This window comes from Ceratotherium simum, chromosome 12 (genome assembly GCF_057802395.1).
Source record: "Ceratotherium simum simum isolate JZ-2026a chromosome 12, ASM5780239v1, whole genome shotgun sequence".
Taxonomy (NCBI): Eukaryota; Metazoa; Chordata; class Mammalia; order Perissodactyla; family Rhinocerotidae; genus Ceratotherium; species Ceratotherium simum.
In genome coordinates, this window is record NC_141911.1 from 57,967,689 (window position 1) to 57,986,670 (window position 18,982).

Sequence of the window (18,982 nt, forward strand, 5' to 3'; positions counted from 1 at the left end):
AACATTTTTGTCCAAGGGCTCATGAGGCAAATCTTAAAGTCACAGAAAGTAGTTTATCTACTTGGATTAAAATCTAAATTTGTTTATTCAATAAATACATGTCAACTTTATATGAGGTACTGTGCTAGGCACTGTGAGGGATATTTAAAAGTGGATAAAAGCCAAAAATGAGACAGCCTTGTACAGATGTGAAAGTTGTACATATACCAGCATATACAAGGATGCCTAGCTAAGGCGACAAATAAGGACTTATTGAAATAGGGACTTTCATGAAAGCTCATGCTCTGCTTGACAAACTTTGTGCCCTGGCAGGAAGCTGTCACAAGTGGGGTGAAGGTGCACCTTTTTCTAATTCATATAAAAGTGCTCGGTAGGCTAGCTAGTGGTGGCTTTGGACACAAATGCCACCAATCTTTCAATAACACAAATCTGACTGCAACATTCTTAATAAATTTTTCAATGGTTCTCCACTGCTTAAAGGAGAAAAGCAAGTTCAGACGATATCAAGGTCCTTCACATTTGTCTCACCTCCTTTTCCTACTTTATCACCTACTACTTCCACACACAGACTCTTTTTCCAGTTATATTTCAACCTTTAACAGGATCTAGAACACACCATGTTCTTTTATGCATCTCTGCCTATCTGCCAGGGATGTTCCCTTCCCAGCCCTATCTAACTGGGGAACTCCTATCACCCATTAAGACTCAGGTCAACTATCCCCTTGCGGCTATCAACTATCCTCTCCTTCCATTCCCACTAGTGTGAGTTACATTCTCTTCTTTCTCCTGCAGTATTCTGCACATCACTAGACCATGCCATATAAACACATTATATGTAGAACTTAGTTGTTTATATGTCTTTCTCTCTAAACTGTAGGTCTTATTCACAATACCTGGGGAACACAGTAAATGAATAAAGAAAAACATAGTTCCTAACTTCAGGTAGCTTACAATTTTTGTGAAGATGACAACAAGGTAGCTAAAGGCTACTGTAAGAAAAGAACATATAAAAAATGTAAAGATGTTTCACATCTGCTGTTTAGTTTGCTAAAGCACTGTCCCCAAGAGCAGGCAAACCTTTATCAAAGATTCAGAGATGTCAAAGGGAACTGTGCAACAGTTTCAAAGACGCTTCTATTGACTCAGAGGCATGAAGAGTCTTTCAGGAGGAGTTGAAAGATCTGGTTTCTGGTCCTGGGTTTGTCACCTACTTGCTGTGGGATCTTAGACATATCAACTGTTTTTGCTTGGCTCTAGTTTTTTGCTATAGCACTGTTCCCATAGAGTTACGGTGCTCATATAGACAATGTATACAAAAAGACACATAAAACTAGAAAGTGCCACCTTAGTGAATGTTAAAACTGACATTTTTTTTTGTTGGCAAAATGACTTAGAATCAACACATAAATCTATCATTCATCCAACATTACTTACCATCTACTGATTGTGAGATATTGGTTTCTTTGCTAGACTCCAAGAAGTACAAAACCTGGCTTCTGCTGTAGAAAATCTTACAGTTTGTTTGGGGTGATAAGGTGGCTGCTCACATTAAAATAACTACAAGGAAAAAGATACTAAGAGCTAAACAAGTGAAACCGACATTAGTGTAAAGGAGTTCAAAAGGTGGAATGGTCATGATGGTTTCATGACAAAGCAGTGACTTTAGTAGGTTGTGTAAGCAAAGAGTATTTTGAAATTCTGGCTATAGATATAGAATTTTAGGGTAAACGCACAAGGAAGAGGGGAGAGATAACAAGGACCTTACATAAGAACGGTAAACTAGGTGGTTACAGCAGCATGTTTTCATAAGGCAGTTTCTGATTCAGCGGGACAAGCACATGGCAGGCAATCTACAGAAGGTCACTAAGTGCTGTGGTGGCCCGCTTTACTCTGCAGACAGGAACACTGCTGCTAGCTGCTCTCTAACACCACCACTCGAGACCAGGCCAAACGGTGTCCCGCCCTGCTTTAGGATCTTTATTCCTATCTCAGATGTGTTGTTAGACCTGTCAGATAAAGAGTTAATCTATGCCAGATTCTAATATATTGATCTTGATTTTTAGTTTGGGGAAAATTGTCACAAGATGCTTCATGTAGGAAGAGTACAGACATGCTAAGCGGCTATAATCGTTCCTTCTGCCTTCAATGTGTGGGAGAAAAGAGAGAAGACATCAGAAGGACCGTTAATCTGCAAGACAGAAAAGTAATTTAAGGCTCTCCCTTTATTAGCTATAATAGCTCAAGCACAGTGAATAGAACCCTTCTCGAATTAATGAGGCACACTAGAAGGTGATTTTTTAATGTCAAGCTGGCATGAAGACCTTGAGCTATTTTTCAACCCTGGAGGGCTTAGACTACAAAACAGAATTCAGGGCAAGACACATCATTTTAGTAAAATAGAGACAAATAGACCAAATTTACATGAAGTTAAAGCTTTTGAAAACAATGTGAAATGTATTTAACTCTAACAAATTGCTTTAAAAAGACTTTCTAGAGCTCAATTCATAGGATTATACTAAAAATCACCATATTAAGCAGATTATTATATTTTGAAGAAAAGGGTAAAAGGGAAACTCAATTATCATTTAGCTTTCAGATAAATTATCTGGTTACTGAGGCAATGCAAAACATATTACCGTCTTGTAGCAACATCATTCAATACTTGAGTGGTAAATATAAACAGTGAGCTAATAAGAGGAGGAAGGATGAGGGGAAGGAACATTTATGAAGCACTCTTCATGGGTCGGCATTGTTTCTTGGTGCTTTTACATTTGTTATCTCGTTTAACCCTCAAAACAATTTCAGTCACGTACATATTACACAACTGAGGAAACTGAGGTTCAAAGAAGTTGCCTAAAACCACCCTGAAAGAAAAGAGCTACCATTCTATTAAAAGTCTACTCAATTGCAACATTAAAATTCTTTGTTTTCACTTTATTGCCTCTTTTGGAAGTTGAATTCTCAAACCTTGATACATGAAATAAATGCTATGATTGCCTATATTATTTATAAAATATATATTGATACCTGGCTCTTAAATATATTATCAGTTTCACTTAATGAGATAATGACTAAAAGGAGGGTAACAGCCAAATACAAATAAACAGTCAACTCAAATTTTACAGATATCAGTTGTTGGCCTATGTCATCAAATTCCTACACAGAGAGGAAATTATGTATCTTATTCATCACCTCTGTTCCCAAACACATGGTACACGGGGAACGGGTCCAGTTATGGCTTTCACGTGCATATCGCTGATTTCCTGTCAGTGGGTAAGATAAAAGTTTTCCTAAAGTAAGTAGCATAATTTGATAAAAGACAAATAAATGAAGTGGAATTTGCTACAAATAACTTAAAAAACAAAAATCAAAGCAAAAGAAAACAATAGCTATAACCAAAAAAGACTTATTATTTCCTCCTGAACTGAATTCCCATCTGCTTTTAAATGGCAACATGTTTTTCCGTTAACTGGCAGCTACAGCCAAGAAGCCAAAGACAATGAGGTTCTGGCCACGGGGGAGTGGCAGGCGGCAGAGATGGCTGAAGGACGCTGCCTGCTTCAGCCACTCCTAGTGACCACATTCCCCTTCCAGTTGGTGACAAACTTCCTCTTGGGACTCCCCTGAGGATTAAAAAAAATGCTTCATTTCTCTGTCTACTTTCTCCAAGGGGGGAAAATGGAGTAATTCACAAGGTATAAGGAGCTATTTCAAATAAGGGGTCTGTGGAAGCTTTTATGGAACAATGTTGACCGGGCAAAATAAAGCACCAAGTGAAAAGAAAATATTTTTTAAAAGTGACCTCCCTGTTCCCAGTCTTTTAATGAGTACCAGTATCATCTCCATTCCAATCATTCTCTACAACTTTTTAATTAAAAACAAAAATAAAAAATAGTCACTACAGTTAAAATAAACATTTTATGGCTCTTTAAAAAAGTGCCAGCAATTTCCTTATCTTTGGCACACCTGGCCAAATTCTTGCTCATGTAGCTAATAGTGTACAGTTAAATAGAATTTTTATAGAATATTGAATATGCTACTCTCCTGTGAAGACAATTATCAGTGTTATCATTTTTATACCAAAAGTGGCCAGAGACACTCCAACTCTGAAAAAGTGGCTATGTCTGTAGCAGGGTGCACTACTACAAGAGGGCTCCTCTTATGACAAATGAGAATGGGAAGTCTATTTTTCCTAAATATAATTTTTAAATATCTTTTTTCCTTTTTTTTGTCAGTTTATTAACTGTTTGCTAAATACATACTATGTAGTACGTTCTGTGTTGAAGGATATGACCTTAGCCTGGGAAAGAAATAAATTAGTTACATCAGTGGTAAAGTATTGAGTCTGTAGGAGTCAGGTGACTGAGGTTCTACCTTTGAATTTGTTTTACTACTGAAAAAAAAATCAGGGCCAGCCCAGTGGCGTAGCCGTTAAATTCGCATGCTCTGCTTCGGTGGCCCAGGGTTCACCAGTTCAGATCCTGGGCATGAACCTACGAACCACTCATCAAGCCATGCTGAGGCAATGTCCCACATAGAGCAACTAGAAGGATGTACAACTATGACATACAACTATCTACTGGGGCTTTGGGGAGAAAAAAGGAAAAAAGGAGGAAGATTGGCAACAGACGTTAACTCAGGGCCAATCTTTCTCAAAAAAAAAAAAAAATCAAAACTAATGTTGGCTTTCAAACACTGCAGCGCCATTTTCATTCTGATGGAAAGAGAGGGGAAAAAAGATGAGATCTTATATTTTATGTGAAGCTAAATTTTATCTGTCTTAAATTTCCTATTTATTAATTTGAAGACTTTAAAAAGGAATGATAATAGTTCTTCTCAAACAATAAGGCACCTGAGTAAATTGGCTAAATATTCAGAAGAAAACCTCCCAAAAACAAAAAATGTGGAACAAGCCTGCCTTGTCCAAATTAAAACCCAACAACTACTAAGATATAGTTCTGGAATAAATGTCTATGAAATTATAATAATATATGATTATAATTAGGACCACAGGGGTATATCCTTCCCCTACCCAAGCATTATGGGAGATAAAAATGTAATTCAAGGAGGGAAAGAATTTTCTGCTACTTTTCCTGGGACTATTTTTAGAAGATCTGATATAAAATTAATCAGAAATGAATGTGCTTATATTTTAGACTGAATAAGGCATGTACTACATAAGAACTAGCAAGCTGGTACAATAATTCCTGGAACCAAATGAGTTTTTCCTTTCAGCCAGACAGAACCTCATTGGCTTTGATTTTTGTTTTGCAGCTCTACCATGAATTACTCCCAAGTGAGAAAGGCACATTTATACCTTGCTAACTGCTCTTCTATTTCACTCAGCTCAAGAGAAAGATTTATGGTTTCTTCTCCTTGCTGTTTCCTGTAAACTGACATATCATACACATGATGCCAGCCCCTTGGTCTCACATCAACAACTGAATTCTAGAAATGCTGGAGCAGTTGGTTAACAGTAACTATATGTTCATTTTAACTTAATAGATGGTCATGCCAAAGAGATGCTCATAAAGATTATTGTTTCAGACAGGACTTGAAGGTGAATACATTTAACTGTTTCTCAAGCTACTTTCTACTTGGCTTGCCCCTTCTGCCCCCCACCCAGTGGAATTTAAAAAACTAAAGGGGGAAAATTAAATATATATAGTTCACAGTTGAGAATAAAGAATCAGACAATGAGTAGATTTGGGATTTATTTTGGTTGTTATTAGCTCTGACTGCATGATATACTAAGTCCAATTCCACATGTAAATTTATCTACAGTACGTGTTAATCTCTTTGGTTTTTACTGAAGACAGGTAAAAACAGTAGGAAGCAAAATAGAATGTGAAATCCCAGTCTGCTGGATAATTCAGACTGAAAAGAATCTGCAACTTCTCACTTAAAAAAGTATTAATTTCCCAGTACAAATCCTTATCAGTGGTATTCAGAAGATATTTCTGTGTTGAGGAATATATTCTGTCCTTTTCTTAAGAAATGCATGTAGAAAAGCTACACAATTATTATAATGGAAATTTATTTTGTAACTAAAAACAGCCTAAGTAAAGAGTTGCTAAGGACAGAAAAAAATGTTTATTTGCCATACTTAAAATTGTTATATTTTCACAGAGGTCTTGCTGTTCTTGTTGAGAATATATTTTCACAGTTAAGGGCAGACTGGCTCTTTTACAGTTTTTTTGTTTTTTTTTTGAGGAAGATCAGTCCTGAGCTAACATCCATGCCAATACTCCTCTTTTTTTTTTTTTTGCTGAGGAAGACCGGCTCTGAACTAACATCTATTGCCAATCCTCCTCCTTTTTTTTCCCCCCCCAAAGCCCCAGTAGATAGTTGTCTGTCATAGTTACACATCCTTCTAGTTGCTGCATGTGGGACGCGGCCTCAGCATGGCCGGAGAAGCGGTGCGTCGGTGCACGCCCGGGATCCGAACCCGGGCTGCCAGTAGCAGAGCGCGCGCACTTAACCACTAAGCCACGGGGCTGGCCCCTCTTTTACAGTTTTTATGAGGGAATCTTTGTTATAACACAAGCAGATTGACACAATTTTCCAAAATGATAAAAGATGATAATGCCAAGTCTTTTGTACTGCAGAGTGCTTTCATGATATCCTAATTTCATGTTTATGATCTCTATGAGAAAAAGTAGGGAAAGTAATATATTATTTCCATTTGATAGGTCAAGAAATCAAAGTTAGAGAAGTGTGTTACTGGTTGGAAGCTGCTGTATCAAGAAGCCCAACAGAAGAATCTTCTACTTCTAGTCCAGTGTTCTCTCCACTGTATTATGCTACTTCTTTGAAGACTACATTTTGAGAAATAACAGGAGCCAGGTAAAAACAATTGAGATATAATAGAGGCCAGGTAAAATGCGATTTAATTTAGTGTGGTCTATTTCTTGTTTTGATTTCTTAATATACAGTTATTTAAAACAGTTGGCATCAAGTAGTCTTTTTTACTAATGACTCCAAGCTACCACTTTCCTCCCATCAAGGTATTTTGAGGGGACCTATCTTACCTCTGCTCCTGAATACGAATCTGTTTGGAGGATGAGTTCATCGAGATCAACCTCATTACTGATTGGCATAGCGTGAAACTGTAGGTTAAATATTTCCCTTCTTGTTGCTGCATCTGGTAAAGGCACATAGATGATTCTATCAATTCTTCCAGGCCGCATCAAAGCCTAAAGAAGATGGGACAATGTGATTAGCCAAACTCAGAAGTGACATTCCACATGAAAGGTACCCCAGGAAAGGCGATGTCCAAAATTTCACTATTACCCATAATTAGTAAATAACACAAGTACTAGAGACTCTATAAGCTATTTCAAAGATTCAAACAAATAAACAATGTCAGAGTACTTTTGAAAATAGAAAAGCAATATTTCAGAAAGGCTTTCTGCTCCTCAGCTACTGCCAGGGCAGTAGAAGACGACTATTCTCTTTTAGGGAAATGTGTATATGACGTGAATTCATCATATCAAAAAGGATATTTTTGTAACTTCCTGTAATAACTCTTAAGATATGGGTTAAACTGTTTTAGAGAGCCCTCAAAATAGCACAGCTCTGGTAAAAGAATACTTCTAGAGCTGAATGTAGTCAAATGAACTTCCCTAATATTTTATTGAAGGCTAATGCCTAAATTATCTTAGAGCTAATGAATTCATCTAATCAGAAAAAATTATTGAGTATGCATTCTATACCAGACATTGTTCTTGGTACTACGAAATAGCAAGAATAAGATAGACACGTATAAAATTGACTGCAGTGATGGTTACACGTCTGTGAATATACTACAAACCACTGAATTATATATTTTAAGTGGTGAATTTTATAGTACATGAATTATATCTCAATAAAGCTATTAAAAGAGATATGGGTCTAAAAAGTGTGTGTGTGTGTGTATGTGTATGTGTCTGTTGAGGGGATGGGGCAGCCTTTAGTTGAGCTAGTGAGAGAAAGCCACTCTGAGGAGGTAACTTATGCAGATACCCAAAAGAGTGAGCCATATGACGATCTAGGGGAAGAGCATTCAAGATAAAGGGAACATCAAGTGCAAATGCAGGGATGACTGGTATGTTCCAGGGAAAGAAAAAAAACCCAATGTGGTAGAAACAGTGAATAAAGGGAAAAGAGGTAGGAAATGAGGTCAGAGAGAGAGTCATGGGCAGATTATAAGGCCTTAAAAGGCATGGTAAAGAGTCTGGATTGTATTCTACTTGTAATAAGAAGCCATTGGAAGGTTTTAAATAGGAAGGTGAAATGGTAAGATTTACATGAAAAGATAACTTTTGTGAGACCATATCAAAAGGTCTAACATATGTGTAATTAGAGTCCCAGAAGGAAAGCAAAGAGAAGATAGGACAGAAAAAACTTTTGAAGGAAAAAGAGCTGGAAATTTCCACAAACTGGTAAACAAACATAAATTTTGTTTATGAAACAAAAGAAGCTCAGTGAAAGCCAGTCCTGATGCCCTAGTGGTTAAAGTTTGGCGCTCACTGCTTCGGTGGCCCAGGTTTGTTTCCCAGTCGCAGAACCACATCACCCGTCTGTTAGTTGCCATGCTATGGCAGCAGCTCACATAGAAGAACTAAAATGACTTACAACTAGGATATACAACTGTGCACTGGAGCTTTGGGGAGGAAAAACAAAAAAAGAGTAAGATTGGCAATAGATGTTAGCTCAGGGTGAATCTTACCCTGCAAAAAAAAAAAAAAAAAAAGACATAATTTATTTAAAAAACAAAATAACCAGCTCAGTGAATCTGAGACAAAATAAACACAAAGAAAATCACTCCTGGACACATCATAGTCAAACTGCTGAAAAGCAAAGATAAAGAAAATCCTGAAAGCTGCCAGAGTGAATATAGGAATAATGGTTTGAATCACCAATGACTATTAATCAAAACAACGGAGGGCAAGAACCAGGAGAACAACATCTTTACAGTGCTGAAAGGAATGAAAATGTCATCCTAGAATTCTATTCCCAGTGAAAAGATCTTTAAACATGAAGGAAAAATAAAGATATTTTCAGATAAAAGAAAACCAAGGAAATCTGTTACCAGCAGGTCTGCACTATTAGAAAACGTTAAAGGAAGTTCTTCAGGTTGAAGGAAAATGACACGAGATGGAAAACCGAATCTTCAGGAAGAAATGAACAGCAATGGAAATAAAACATCCCAAAAATGTAGACTCCTTCTATCTTCAGAAAATTACTCTTGTTGCTGGTATAACCAGAAATGACATTTCTTGAAGATTTAAGAGACACTCACTTATAAATAGTGAAAAACAGCACATTTCTATACGTGCACTTTTGAAAATGAAGTATCCAGAAACAAGATGTAATAGAAGTAAATACAAAAACCAACAAAAACAGGAACTCAGACCAAAAAATCTTTTAATTAAAAGAACAAAAACAAAAACACAAAACCCTGAAAATATAGCTGGGCCCATATATAAAACACTACAGAAAATACAACCATTGAAACCTCATATGGTTGCTCTGTGGGAATTAGTTATTGGGGAATTGACCCCCCCTCAATGATGATATTCTGTGGGAAATAAACTGTCCTCTGTCTCTGACCCAGGAGTCTCATGTCTTTTGGTAGCCTCCATGAAATTGCAGCAGGCTGACTTGTTAGCTTTCAAATAAGGTAAAGTCTCAGAACCTTCACAGTTCTTGACATGTATGTTTCTAATAATGGAACCTCAAAATATATAAAGCAAAAATTGACAGGATAAAAGAGATAAATATATAATTTCATAATCACAATAGGAGATTTTAACACTCCTCTCTTAGCTATTGATAGAACAACTAGAAAACAATTCAGTAAAGATAGAGAAGATCAGAACAAGACTATCAATCACCTTGACCTAATTATAATTTATTTATAGACGACTACACCCAACAACTGCAGAATACATATTCTTTTCAAGTACACTGGATATATTCACCAAGACAGCCCATATGATAAGCCATAAAATAAGACTCAGCAAATTCAAAAAAATTGAAATCATATAGAATAAGTGCTCTGACTATAAGAAGAGTTAGAAATGAACAAGAATAAGACAGAGGAGAACCTCCAACACATGGACATTAAACAACACATTTCTAAATAAACCGTAGGTCAAAGAAGAAATTACAACAGAAATTAGAAAATGTTACAAATTGAATGACAATGAAAATCTAACATATCAAGATTTGTAGACTATACCTGAAGAGGTGCTTAGAGGCAAATTTATAACTTTAAATGTTTATAGTAGGAAAGAAGTCTAAAATCAATGACCTAAATTTCAAGAGTAAGTACAAGGAAGGAAAGAATGAAGATGAGAGCAGAAATCAATAAAATGGCAAACAAACAATAGAGAAAACTGACAAAGTCAAGGGTGACTCTCTGGAGAGATTTTAAAAAATTGACTAAATTCTAGATAGATTGAACAAGAATAAAAGAAAGAACAAATCACCAACATCAGAAATGAAAGAGGGGTTATCACTACAGATCCTAAAGATAGCAACAGGATAATAAGAGAATATATGAACAATATATGAACAATTTTAAGACAATAAAAAAAAATTCCTTGAAAAATCCAGTTATCAAAATGGACACAAAATAAAATAGCAAATTAGAACAGCTCTATATTTATTTTTAAAAATGGAACTGAACTCATTAAAAAATTGACTCCATAATGACCAACCTTCCCACCAAGAAAACTCTGGGACCAGATGGTTTCACTTCTGAATTCTACCAAAGAAAAAATAACGTCAAAATTATATAACTAGTTCAGAATAGAGAGAAAGCAACACTTCTCAACTTGTTTTATAAGGCCAGCATAATACTAACTCCAAAACTCGACAAAGACATTACAAAAAACGAAAATTAGAGATTAATGACCCTGATGAAAATCATCCCAAAAACCCTTAAGGATACTAGCAAATAGGATCTAAAAATATATAAAATGGATAAATCAACATAAGCAAGTAAGAGTTAACCAGGAATGCAAGGTTAGTTTAACACTCAAAATCCAATCAGTATAATTCACCATATTAACAGAATAAAGGAAAAATCCATATGATCATTTTAATACAGGCAGAAAAAAGCATATGACAAAATTCAAGATCCACTCATGATAAACTGTCAGCAAACTAGGAATAGAATGGAACTTCTTCAATATAATAAATGATATCTACAAAAACTCTATGGCTAACATCACAATTAATGTCAAAATATCGAATGCTTTCTACCCAAGGCCAAGAACAAGGGAAAAACTAAATTTCTTTAAATTTCTTAAAACCTAAATTTCTTTAGGTAAAAACTTCTATTAACATTATAATAAGAGGTACTACTGTTTGGAGTAAGGAAAAACCAGGGGCGGAAGGAAGTATACAACATGGAAGAGGAAAAAGTAAAACTATACTCATTTGCAGAGGACGATTGTTTACGCAGAAATCCTAAGGAATCTACAAAACAACTACTAGCAAGATTACAGGATACAAGTTTAATATAAAAAAACTGTATTTTTATTTATTAAGCAGCAAACTAATAGAAAATGAAGTTCTAAAAACACACTTTATGGTAAAACATAAAAAACATAAAACACAGGAATAAAAATAAAAGAATGCTTCACTGAAAACTACAGAACACTGTTAAAAGAAATTAAAGAAGACTTATATATCGGAGAGAAGTCAAGATGGCGGCGTAAGCAGACTCTGAACTCACCTCCTCCCACGGACACAGCCAATTTACAACTACTGGTGGAAAAATTACCCCTGAGACAGAACTGAAAACTGGATAAGAGGAACTCCTGCAACAAAGGACAATCCTAATTGAGGTGGAAGAGGCAGAAACTCCCTTCTGGAGAGGAAAAACGCCATCTTCACAAGCCGCAGCGCCTCACAGCCGCCCAGGAGCAGCCCAAAGGTATGCAGCCCTCCCTGGAGGAGCAGGGCCCTGAACCGGGGAGTGCCCCCGCTGGGGGCATTTTGTGGACCCAGCACAATCAAGACGAGTGGCATAATATCTGACTTTGCCTGCTACTAAAACATAGGGGAGTACCCCCAGAAAAGCTGGTTCACAAAGAAATTAAAACTGGCTCTTAAAGGGCCCATGCGCAAACTCACCAGTTTCAGAAAGCAGCCTAAAATCACCAGAAAGAAAGGTGCACAGTGCTTTGGGGAAACTCACCTGATAGGCCCTAAGTGCAACTCGGTGAGAGGTGAGACCTCTCCAGGGACCGGGACATTGGCGGCAGCCATTGTTGTGGCCTGGTGTGGGCATGCTGACACAGACGCCATTGGAGTTCTCTCTGGGGCCTGCTAGCCCAGGTCTGCCCCACCAACTAGAGCACCAATTTAATCCAGCTCAGCCAGGGCAGGGAGCCCACCCTAGAGACTGGCCCCACCCAACAACAAACCCTCAGGCAACTTGTGGGCCTGCATAGATTGGTGACTGGATTCTCTGCAGCCTGGTGACTGAGCCCACTTCAGTAGCGGAGGGCATGCACAAGGAGCGGGTGGGGAGTGGGTGGAGTGCGTGGGGCTCCCGCCGTGGAGAGACTGGGTCCACTTCAGGAGGGAGGGACGCGCACACGGGGCAGGACTGTGTTGACTGTGTGTGTAAACCTGTGGGTGGCAGTGCTTGTTAGCTGCAGAAGACTTGTGCTTCTCAAAGACGCACATAGAGGGTTTGCCCCACCTTCCAAAGCCTGAAACAATTGGGTGCTCCTGTGCCTGAGGCCAGCACCACCCAGCTGCAATCCTCAGAGAGCTGACAAGAGACCTAAAGGCTGGAGGCTTATAGCAACTGTAAGCCCCTGAGCCTAACAACCTGCCACACTGGGGGCCTACTCACTTAAAAGAAATACTGCAACACAAATGTGGTATTAGAACTTGCAGCCAACTGTGCTGGGGCTACCCACACCTGATAAAGAGACTGAAGGGCCCACAACAACTACAAGCAGCTGAGCATTACAACAGCTGGCCAGGAGCATAACTCGGCCTCCCTGGGCGCCTACAGGGAGAGCAAACAGGCCACAAGAGAAGGACACACGTAGCCCACATAGGGGTCAGCCCTGGAACATTGAGAACTGAGGGAAGCACACTGCGGGCCTCCTAAGGCATCACTTATATAAGGTCACCTATCCAAGAGCAGGAGACGTAGCTGACCTACCTAATACGTAGACACAAGCACAGGGAAAGAGGCAAAATGAGGAGGCAAAGGAATACATTACAAGTAAGGGAACAGGACAAAACTCCAGAAAAGGAACTAAGTGAAACAGAAATGAGCAACCTACCTGACAGAGAGTTCAAACAAAGAGTGTTAAAGATGCTCACTGATCTAGGGAGAAGAATAGATGAACTCAGTGAGAATGTGAACAAAGAAATGGAAGATATAAAAAAGAACCAATCAGAAATGAAGAATACAATACTGGAAATGAAAAATTCACTAGAGGGACTCAAAAGCAGAGTAGAGGATACGGAAGAACGGATCTGCGAGCTGGACGAAAGAATAGAAGAAATTACAGAAGCTGAAAAGGTAAAAGAGAAAAGAATTAAAAAGAGTGAGGGACCTCTGGGACAACATCAAGCGAACTAACATCCGTGTTATAGGTGTCCCGGAAGGAGAAGAGCGAGACAAAGGGGCAGAGAATCTATTTCAAGAAATAATAGATGAAAACTTCCCTAACCTAAGGAAGGAAATAGACATCCAGGTACAGGAAGCACAGAGAGCCCCAAAGAAGACAAACCCAAAGAGGCCCACACCAAGACACATCATAATCAAAATGTCCAAAATTAAAGATAAAGAGAGAATCCTAAAAGCTGCCAGAGAAAGACAAGTTACATACAGAGGAAACCTCGTAAGGCTATCAGCTGACTTCTCAGCAGAAACCTTACAGGCTAGAAGAGAGTGGCAAGATATATTTAAAGTGCTAAAAGGAAAAAACTTACAGCCAAGAATACTCTACCCAGCAAGGTTATCATTCAAAATGGAAGGAGAGATCAAAAATTTCCCAGACAAGCAAAAATTAAAGGAGTTTGTCACCAAGAAACCAGTGTTACAAGAAATGTCAAAGGGACTGATTTAAGGGGAAAAGAGAAGACCACAAATAGCAAAAATTATCTATTTCCATGATAAGATGGTAATGAATACAAATGCACAAAAAAGAGGTTACATATGATATCAAAAACATAAAATGAGGGAGGAGGGGAGTTAAAGAGTAGAGCTTTCAGACAGAGGTCAAACTAAAGACACCATCAATTCTGCATAGAAGGAGAAAGGAACAGAGAAGGACTACTAAAACACTGAGTAAAAAAAAAAATTAAAAAATGGCAGTAAGTACATACTTATCAATAGCTACATTAAACATCAATGGACTAAATGCTCCAATTAAAAGGCATGGGGTGGCTGAATTGACAAAAAAACAAGACCCATATTTATGCTGCATATAAGAGACACACTTCAGACCTAAAGACACTCACAAACTGAAAGTGAAGGGATGGAAAAAGATACTCTATGCAAATGGCAATGAAAAGAAAGCTGGGGTAGCAGTACTCATATCAGACAAAATAGACTTTAAGACAAAAACTGTAAAAAGAGACAAAGACGGGCATTACATAATGATCAAGGGAACAATCCAACAAGAAGACATAACACTTGTAAAAAAAAAAAAAAATTTAGGTGCACCCAATGTAGCTGCACCTAAATATATAAAGCAATTATTAAAAGACATAAAAAGAGAAATAGACAGTAACACAATAATAGTAAGGGACTTATAACACTCCACTTACACCAACGGATAGATCATCCAAACAGAAGATCAATAAGGAAACACTGGCCTTAAATGACACACTAGAACAGATGGACCTAGTAGATATATACAGAGCATTCCATCCAAAAACCGAAGAATACACATTCTTTTCAAATGCACATGGAACATTCTCCAGGATTGATCACATGTCAGGCCACAAAACAAGTCTCCATAAATTTAAGAAGACTGAAATAATACCAAGCATCTTTTCTGACCACAACGGTATGAAACTAGAAATCAACTATAGGAAGAAAATCAGAAAAGCCACAAATACGTGGATATTAAACAAAATGCTACTGAACAATGACTGGGTCAATGAAGAAATCAGAGAAGAAATCAAAAAATACCTGGAGACAAACGAAAATGAAAATACGACATGCCAGAATTTATGGGATACAGCAAAAGCAGTTCTAAGAGGGAAGTTTATAGCAATACAGGCCTATCTCAACAAACAAGAAAAATCTCAAATAAACAAGCTAACAATGCACCTAAAGGAACTGGAAAAAGAAGAACAAACAAAGCCCAAAATCAGTAGAAGAAGAGAAATAATAAAAATCAGAGCAGAAATAAATGAAATAGAGACTAAAAAAACAATAGAAAAAAATTAATAAAACCAAGAGCTGGTTCTTTGAAAAGATCAACAAAATAGACAAACCTTTAGCTAGACTCACCAAGCAAAAAAGAGAGAAGGCACAAATAAGTAAAATCAGAAATGAAAGAGGAGAAATTACAACAGATACCTCAGAAATACAAAAGATTATAAGAGAATACTATGAAAAGCTATATGCCAACCAATTCGACAATCTGAAAGAAATGGATAAATTCTTAGAATCATACAACCTTCCAAAACTGGAGCAAGAAGAAGTAGAGAATTTGAATAGACCAATCACCAGTAAGGAGATCGAAACAGTAATCACAAACTTCCCCAAAAATAAAAGTCCAGGACCAGCCGGCTTCCCTGGTGAATTCTACCAAACATTCAAAGAAGACTTAATACCTATCCTTCTCAAACTCTTCCAAAAATTGAGGAGGGGGGGAAGCTCCCTAACTCATTCTACAAAGCCAACATTACTCTGATACCAAAACCAGACAAGGACAACAGAAAAAAAGAAAATTACAGGCCAATACCACTGATGAACATCGAGGCAAAAATCCTCAACAAAATACTAGCAAATCGCATACAACAATACGTTAAAAATATTATACACCATGATCAAGTGGGATTTATTCCAGGTATGCAGGGATGGTTCAACATTCTCAAATCAATCAACGTAATACACCACATTAATAAAATGAAGAATAAAAATCACATGATCATCTCAATAGATGCAGAGAAAGCATTTGAAGAGATACAGCATCCATTTATGCAAAAACTCTGAATAAAATGGGGATAGAAGGAAAGTACCTCAACATAATAAAGGCCATATATGCCAAACCCACAGCTAATATCATCCTCAATGGTGAAAAACTGAAAGCTATCCCTCTAAGAACAGGAACCAGACAAGGATGCCCACTGTCACCACTCCTATTTAACATAGTACTAGAAGTCCTAGCCAGAGCAATCAGGCAAGAAAAAGAAATAAAAGGGATCCAAATTGGAAAGGAAGAAGTGAAACTGTCACTATTTGCAGATGACATGATTTTATATACAGAAAACCCTAAAGAATCCACCAAAAAACTTTTAGAAGTAATAAATGAATATGGTAAAGTTTCAGGATACAAAATCCACACAAAAATCAGTTGCATTTCTGTACACTAACCACGAAGTAGCAGAAAGAGAAATTAAGAATACCATCCCATTTACAATTGCAACAAAAAGAATAAAATACCTAGGAATAAACTTAACCAAAGAGGTGAAAGATCTGTACACCGAAAACTATAAAACATTGCTGAAAGAAATTGAAGAAGACACAAAGAAATGGAAAGATATTCCGTGCTCTTGGATTGGAAGAATTAACATAGTTAAGATGTCCATACTTCCTAAAGCAATCTATAGATTCAATGCAATCCCTATCAAAGTTCCAACAACATTTTTCACAGAAATAGAACAAAAAATCCTAAAATTTATATCGAACAACAAAAGACCCTGAATAGCTAAAGGAATCCTGAGAAAAAAGAACAAAGCTGGAGGTATCACACTCCCTGATTTCAAAATATATTACAAAGCTATAATAACCAAAACAGCATGGTACTGGCACAAAAACAGACATACAGATCCATGGAATAGAATCACGAGCCCAGAAATAAACCCACACATCTATGGACAGGTAATCTTTGACAAAGGAGTCAAGAACATACAATGGAGAAAAGAAAGTCTCTTCAACAAATGGTGTTGGGAAAACTGGATAGCCACATGCAAAAAAATGAAAGTAGACCCTTACCTTACACCATACACAAAAATTAACTCAAAATGGATTAAAGACTTGAATGTAAGACCCGAAACTATGAAACTTCTAGAAGAAAACATAGGCAGTACGCTGTTCGACATCGGTCTTAGCAACATCTTTTCAAACACCATGTCTGACCGGGCAAGAGAAACAATAGAAAAAATAAACAAATGGGACTACATCAAACTAAAAAGCTTCTGCACAGCAAAGGAAATCATCAACAAAACAAAAAGACAACCTAACAATTGGGAGAAGATATTTGCAAACCATACATCTGATAAGGGCTTAATCTCCAAAATATATAAAGAACTCATGCATCTCAACAACAAAAAAACTAACAACTCAATTAAAAAATGGGCAAAAGACCTGAACAGACATTTCTCCAAAGAAGATATACAGATGGCCAACAGACACATGAAAAGATGTTCAAAATCATTAACTATCAGGGAAATGCAAATCAAAACTACAATGAGATATCACCTCACGCCTGTCAGAATGGCTAGAATTAACAAGACAGGAAACGACATGTGTTGGAGAGGATGTGGAGAGAAGTGAACTCTCATACACTGCTGGTGGGAGTGCAAACTAGTGCAGCCACTATGGAAAATAGTATGGAGATTCCTCAAAAAATCAAGGATAGAACTACCATATGATCCAGCTATTCCACTGCTGGGTATTTATCCAAAGAACTTGCAAACACCAATGCGTAAAGATACATGCACCCCTGTGTTCACTGCAGCGTTATTCACAATAGCCAAGACTTGAAAGCAACCTAAGTGCTCATCAAGGGACGAAAGGACAAAGAAGGTCAGGTATATATACACAATGGAATACTACTCAGCCATAAGAAACGATGAAATCCAGCCATTTGTGACAACATGGATGGACATTGAGGGTATTATGCAAAGTGAAATAAGTCAGAGGGAGAAGGTCAAATACCGTATGATTTCCTTCATTAAGTAGTAGATAATAACAACAATAAACAAACACATAGAGACAGAAAAAAAAACAAACTAAAAGGAATTCATATATATAAAACATATGTATAATAAACATATATATGTACTATTTATAATAAATGTATATGTGTAATATATATGTATAATATACATAGGCGTGTGTATGTGTTTGGTGCCAACACTTAAGCAACTAGCTATGTGCCAAACTCTAGCTATATTCTACAAAATTTGTCAGGAAGAACAAAAGAAGGAAGAGTAAATTAGTATGAGTTTAAGAAAATGGAAGCCAGGAAGAGATGAAAATTTTCGTTCTAACATAGTCACGCAGCTCTGCTTGATGATCACCCTGAAGAAAAGTATTGATGACGGAAGATGAATAAACAAAGTTGTAAGAATTTTAATATTCCCTAATTTGGAGACAAATAGTCTGATGGTGAGAAAATTCAAGGAAAATCTCTGACAGTAGAGGCCTTTCCACATCTGAAGTGGAACAGGAAGAGACCGCAGACCTACTATCTTCCAGTGCACAGTACTTAGTGGAGGGAATGAGCTAAAATCTAGGGCTTGATGTTGGAGCACGCAGGGTATGCTTGAGAAACAGCAAAGACATTGATCAGTGAGCTGTTGTAAAAGACCAAGTGGCATATGTTGGTGACTTTAAGTAGAGTTGTAGCAGTGGACAAGATGAGAAATTGTTGGATTTGAGATACATTTTTAAAGTAGAACCAACCATTCCTGCTGACAAATTAGAGCTGATATGTGAAAAGATGAGACTCCAAGTTATTTAGCCTAAGCAACTGGCTTTATTCAGAGATGGTTG

The 18,982-nt window shown here is 37.3% G+C and overlaps 1 protein-coding gene across 5 annotated transcripts in view; it reads right to left on the reverse strand.

Annotated features, from left to right (window-relative positions):
• The window catches only part of AFG2A (AAA ATPase AFG2A), a 347,051-nt gene that overhangs the window by 58,802 nt on the left and 269,267 nt on the right, over positions 1-18,982 (reverse strand). For 3 of the 5 annotated variants that reach the window (XM_004426516.3, XM_087437655.1, XM_087437657.1), the window contains one exon: positions 7,032-7,196. In XM_004426516.3, the coding sequence (XP_004426573.1) occupies positions 7,032-7,196 (165 nt within the window). Of the gene's footprint in view, positions 1-3,192; positions 3,264-7,031; positions 7,197-18,982 lie in introns of those variants that run through there. The other 2 variants (XM_087437656.1, XM_087437658.1) reach the window with 2 other exon arrangements.